Raw genomic sequence first — 6,000 nt, forward strand, 5'->3', positions numbered from 1 at the left:
TATTGTGATACATACAACTTAACTTTTCACAAAATTAATACCTATGTGATGAGTGGCTTTCCTGACATTAAAAACATGGTTTTCATAAGGGAAAAAAATGTGAAAAAGTATTCTCTGCTGTGCTGTCTTCATGTTCCAGTTGCCCCCCATTGTTCCAGCTCTAGTTGGATGTCCAGCTATTCAGATGACCTGCATCATACCTTGGACAGGAGGATAGAATTTTCTTTGTTTGTTTTATATATGACATTCCTTAATTGAAAACCAAAAATGGTTCTGGAGAACAAAGAATGAAACCTGCCTCTCTTCTCAAAGCAGAGACAAGGAAGGGCACAATGTGGCATTCTTGCTTAATTGATTTTCTTTGTTACAAAGCCAATCAGAAGGGGAGGATTTAAAGAGATTGCTGTTATATAAAATCAAAAGGTATCAATAAAACTTCAAAAAAAAACCAACATAGTGTACTTCTAACCACTTAATGATCAGGATGAATATAAAGCTTTTCCTTCAATCACAGGTGCAAAAAAGAAACACCTCCATAGATCAAAATGCATGGAAGTATTTTATAGGATCAGAAGGACCCTGTAAATCAGTGTGACTAACTTTACAGTTATGAACTTTGAGATCACTCTTGGATACAGTGGTTAGTTTAACTATGATCATTCATCAAGAATAATATAGAAATGGATTTTCCCCACAAAGAAAACTTCTGTCTTCCCTACTTTTCCATAGATACGTTTCAGGAAAGTCCTGTATTTGTGGTAAGATACTTGGCCACATGTCAATTGGTTGTCATGGAACTGCACTAAGTATCACAGGGACTAAATAAAACATGTCTGTCCAACGTCTGTCCTTAAGTATCCTTCAACCTAGAGGGAAGGTAGGAACATGTATCACTTTGTCCACTTATCTATTACAAATTCAAAAGTAATCCATGAACTGCTTACATTAATCCAGTGTCACCAAACGAAATTTCCAAAGGAACTTCAAACTTGAAAATCAAGGGTGGGTGTTAGAAGGAAACAACAAAAAATTATATTAACAAAAGGAAAGGAAAGCATAGTACCTTCAGACAACCTTTGTATACACCTGAGTAATTCCAGCTTAGTTATCATCATCACTTGGGATTATTCAAAAAAGTTCAATCACAAAAATCCTGTTGAGTTTTTTAACTATTTCTTTATAATCAAAGCCTAATGCATTTTTCATAACAGGTTCATTTCTACCTTTTAAGGTCAGACTTGGCAAACCTTTTCTAGGAATCTTTTTAAAAGGGGTTCCCTTAAGGAGCCAAGGAAAGTTGTGGCCATAAGATTCATAACAGGCCACTGGAGGAATAAGTAGCAGCTGTAATAGTATACTTCTGTGGCAATGTCAGTATGACTTAAGAAATTGAATGGAATTAATAAAGTACGTTTTTAGCAAGGCTATATGTCAGGACCAACTAATATACCACCACAACACCCATGGAATACAATCTCAATTGATAATTCAACTATTATTCCTTGACTATAAGGTTAACCAAGCGTTTGCTTCATGTGACATTATGTTGCATGATGTTTGAGCTAGGGATGAATCTTTTCTGATTAACCTATACATGTTTACCTGGTTTCCCACCACTATGTTAATGTCCCCAGTTTATTCAGGGGGCAAATTTAACCACTTAAGACTATTAGCAATAGCCTAATTTTTTACTAACCCTACTCTTAGACCTGAGATACTCTGACTCCTCAAAGTATATTTTATTACTGACCTTTTCAATTCCTTTCTTTATCTAACACAGAACCCCACCTGGAAATTCTCTAGCTGATCGGTTCCTGAATGCTTAAATACTGTTTTGCAATGGCACTGGTAGTTCAGAAATGCAACCTACTACACAAATGCACTTGGAAGAAAATATATAAGTAAAGGATGGACTTACTATTAAGTTAAAATTCTCATCAGCATAAAACTGGATACACTTTAAGATACTTTCTGATTTCTAAAAGAAAAGCCAATTTATGATCAAAATTAATGAAGTGATATACAAGAGAGGTTACCATTGAATACTCCAGAGGTAAACAGATAACAACTAGGAAGAGAACAGTTTTACCATTTTTTGACAGAACTATATCTCCAAATAACATAGTTTAAAAACAATAATCATAAGGAATAAAAACTTTTATATAGAAAAAATAAAATGCCAACTGGATTCCTTTTTTTTTTTTACCTTCAGGACGAAATAGTATAATCTCTGTTCTGACATATCCCATTGGGCCCAAACAAAGTCTTCAACAACTCTGTCTCTTGGAAGGTGACCAGAATTTCGAATCAGCTGGTAGGGTAAAAATGTTTTTTAGACCTTAAATAACTATTTTTAAAATAGTTATTTATATAAAAACAGTTATATAAAACTAGCATCAGCAATCAAGAATCTTATGGATAAAAATTGCTCTTAAATATTTCACTAATAATTCTTTCCAACTATTCTTTCAGGTAGGACTTCATCATCATTTCCATTTTACATAGAAGCATCTGGGCCAGGCCACATCCACTGCAAGTCAGCAGGTGATTCAGACCTCCTATATAACCTAATAAAGCCATTTCAATTTTGAAGGCAAAGGAGAGGCAAGTACACCCACAGCTACAATCAAATACTTATCTGAAACAATACAGAATTACATAACAGGAAAGTACCAGAGAGGTCATCTGGTTCAACCTCTTCATTTTAGAGACAAAGAAACTGAGATTAAGTGATTTCTCCAAATCCATTCAGGGGGTTAGATGCAGAAGTAAGCCTCAAACTCAGGTTTACTTATTAATAATCCAGGGTTCTTTCTACAATACCAGTGGTTCTCAAAATGCAGTGCTGGTATCCCAAGGGGTCTACAAGGTCAAAACTATTTTTGTAATAATACTGAAACATTTTAATTACTAATATGGTAAATACTAATAAATAAATTCCATATAAACAAAACCTCTTGGGGGGAGGGGGGGGAGTGATATCCTCAATAATTTTTGAGTATAAAGAATTCCTAAGACCAAAAAGTCTGAGGATCACTGTATTACAGAGTGCTACCTCATAGTAATTGTAGCATTTCTATAATTGTCACCTCCCCATCCCAATTTGCCCATCTGGTTTCAAAGTAAGCTATACTGGGGCAGGTAGACCAAGAGTATAAATAGTCTAAAGGGACAAACACAGTGGGGGAGCTTTAAAATAGCTATCCTGTATTTTCACTTACATTCATACTTAAAATTTGGGGTGAATTTCTCTTGAGGGGCTGATATGGGGGATGTGGGATTTAAACCAAAGGTTTTGCCTATTTGAATTCCAGTGCTCTATCTACTATAAAATGCTGTGTCATTTTTTTTTTTTTAAGTGAGGCAACTGGGCAAGTGACTTGCCCAGAGTCACACAGCTAGTGAGTGTCAAGTGTTTGGTCTGAGGCCGGATTTGAACTCAGGTCCTCCTGACTTCAGGGCCAATGCTCTATCCACTGCGCCACCTAGCTGCCCCAAAATACTGCATCATTTAAGGATAATAGGAAACTAGTCTGGGGTACCCACAGCCTGGAGACAGGCTGAAGGATTGCCTCCTTGGCTTCCTCCTATCTCTTATGGATGAATACTAGCTAGTGCAGAAAGCACTCTGCAAGAGGCAAGTAGATATGAAAGACATTTGCCTCCCAGTCGTGGACATCCCAGGCTAATTTCCAAGTCATCTGTAAATAACAGAGGTGTCATAGTGGAAACAGCATGCAATTTAGAGGCAGGAAGAAACCTGGGTTCGAATCCCCCCCCAACACTTCCTAACTGGGTGACCAATTTGACCTTTCTGTGATTCCATTTTTACATATGTGAATGTATATAATAATATTTGTAGTATATATTTCACAGACCTGTTGTGATAATCAAATGAGATAGTACATGTAATGTACTTTGTAACCCTTGAAGCACTATGTAAACATTGGCTATTATCCTCACTTCTTATATTATTAGTATCCTCATTTGGTCAAACCTATGAGTCTGTAGCAGATTTGAGGGAAATCATGGAATCTTAGATTTAGTGGTAGAAAGGATCTAAAAAGTCATCTAGTCCAATCCCCTTTTTTTGTGAGGGGAATTGGGGTTAAGTGACTTGCCCAGAATCACACAGCTAGTGAGTGTTACGTGTCTGAGGCTGGATTTGAACTCAAGTCCTCCTGATTCCAGGGCTGGTGCTCTATCCACTGTGCCACCTAGCTGTCCCACCTCTTTTTTTTTGTAACATAAGGAAACTGAGGCCTGGAGAAGGTAGACAAGTTCCAAAGGCAGAATTCAAATCTATCTTCATTGACTAACTCCAGCATCTTTTCTACAGCATCATGATGCCTCCAGACAGCTGATATCCCTTCAGATTAAAACTTTGGGATCTGACTTTCTTTGGAAGTAAAATGAAGCTATGTGGCACAAGTGAATAGAACACTGGACCTAAAATCAGGAAGACCTGAGTTCAAATACTGCCTCATATACTTACTGGTTATGTGACCCTGGGCAAGTCACTTAAAAACCTCTGTCTGCCTCAGTTTACTTAACTGGAAAATGGTGATATTAGCACCTACTTTCCAGGGAATTGTGAGGAAAAAAATGAGAAAATACTATAAAGTAACTTACAAACCTTAAAGTTTTATATAAATGCCAGCAATTAATGTCATCAACATCATTATATAAAGCTATAGGCTAAAACTTTAAAGTACTTTTATGTCCCAATAGTATTATTACTCGCTCTCTCTTTTTTTTTTACAATGATAGGAATGAATTGCTTATAAAAGAATTTTGAATTGCAGGGGTAGAGAAGGATTCAAATACTTACCACCCTATTTTCATCTTCCCTGAAGACTTGGATATGAAATTGTTCAATATCTTAAAAAAATAAAAAAGGAAGCAAAATTCAATATTTATGACAAATAGAACTAAGGCTTCCAGTTAATGATTTGGCACAGAAGCAGTTATGAACAAAACCCTGTGGGAATACAGATTAAATGACAGGACACAAAGCAGTTCAACTCCAGATGGTGCCCTCACAATAAATGCTCAATTAAAAACAGTGCCCTTTTCCGCCCCATGGTCTCTTTTAAGCCCTACATTTACTCAGCGCTGCAATGTCCATAGTGCATTATGCTTTTAACATCAGCTATGCTCCTCTCTGAGGTACTAACCAATTATTCACACATGAACCTTGGAAAAAAGAATATATAACACTATAGTTCCAGATTTAACATATATATGTGTGTATATATATATACATATATACATACATACATACATATATACATACACATATAAAACTAGACCACTCAAATTAACATACCTCAGGCGGAAAAACCCATTACATAAGATAACTGGGGAAAGAAAGAGGAAAAAAATCTAACCTGCAGCAGTCTCCTCAGGATAAAACCTTCACATAGCTTTAAAATAACCTTATGGACAGTCACTTGTGTGTCAGTGAACAAGTTAGATCACCACCACCCTCTCCTTAAAGGATGCTATCATACATATGTGCACTCCTGGTCACCAAAGGACTGCTCCACATGAGCACAAACCCATACTCTTCAGAAGAAAAGCCTATATTGGCTGCCTCCTGACAACAGCTTCTGTTTCTGACAGCAGATTCAGTAAAGCTGATAGCATAAAATTCTGGAATATGTTTGCCTATTTTGAAGGAACATCTCTAAAATTTCACTTCTTCTTAGATTTGATCAAGTAGGTCACATCTCCAGGTGAGAAACATACAAAAAGAATGAGGTAATCAAAAGTAGTCAGGAAAAGTCACCTCTGTAGGAAATCAGCTCTACTATTAAATTTACATTAAAGGAATGGGATGCTATCCCTAGTTGCATAAGCCACCCAGATGAGTTTGAAAAGCTCAGCAAGTAAGTCATTTTTATTTGTAAGGCTTCATTAATATATCGGTCTGGGTGTGTGTGTGTGTGTGTGTGTGTGTGTGTGTGTGTGTGTGTGTGTGTGTGTGTGTGTGTGTGT

At 36.6% G+C, this 6,000-nt stretch overlaps 1 protein-coding gene across 2 annotated transcripts in view; it reads right to left on the bottom strand.

The window, feature by feature from the left end:
- GSAP (gamma-secretase activating protein) overlaps positions 1 to 6,000 on the bottom strand; it is a 112,651-nt gene that overhangs the window by 71,809 nt on the left and 34,842 nt on the right. For both annotated transcript variants that reach the window (XM_027838687.1, XM_027838686.1), the window contains exons 8-11: positions 4,832 to 4,881; positions 2,207 to 2,311; positions 1,919 to 1,978; positions 945 to 988 (exon numbers count right to left, since the gene is read on the bottom strand). In XM_027838687.1, coding sequence (XP_027694488.1) covers positions 945 to 988; positions 1,919 to 1,978; positions 2,207 to 2,311; positions 4,832 to 4,881 — 259 coding nt within the window. The remainder of the gene's footprint in view (positions 1 to 944; positions 989 to 1,918; positions 1,979 to 2,206; positions 2,312 to 4,831; positions 4,882 to 6,000) is intronic.

Source organism: Vombatus ursinus, unplaced genomic scaffold (assembly GCF_900497805.2).
Source record: "Vombatus ursinus unplaced genomic scaffold, bare-nosed wombat genome assembly UNPS02014830.1, whole genome shotgun sequence".
Lineage (NCBI taxonomy): Eukaryota > Metazoa > Chordata > Mammalia > Diprotodontia > Vombatidae > Vombatus > Vombatus ursinus.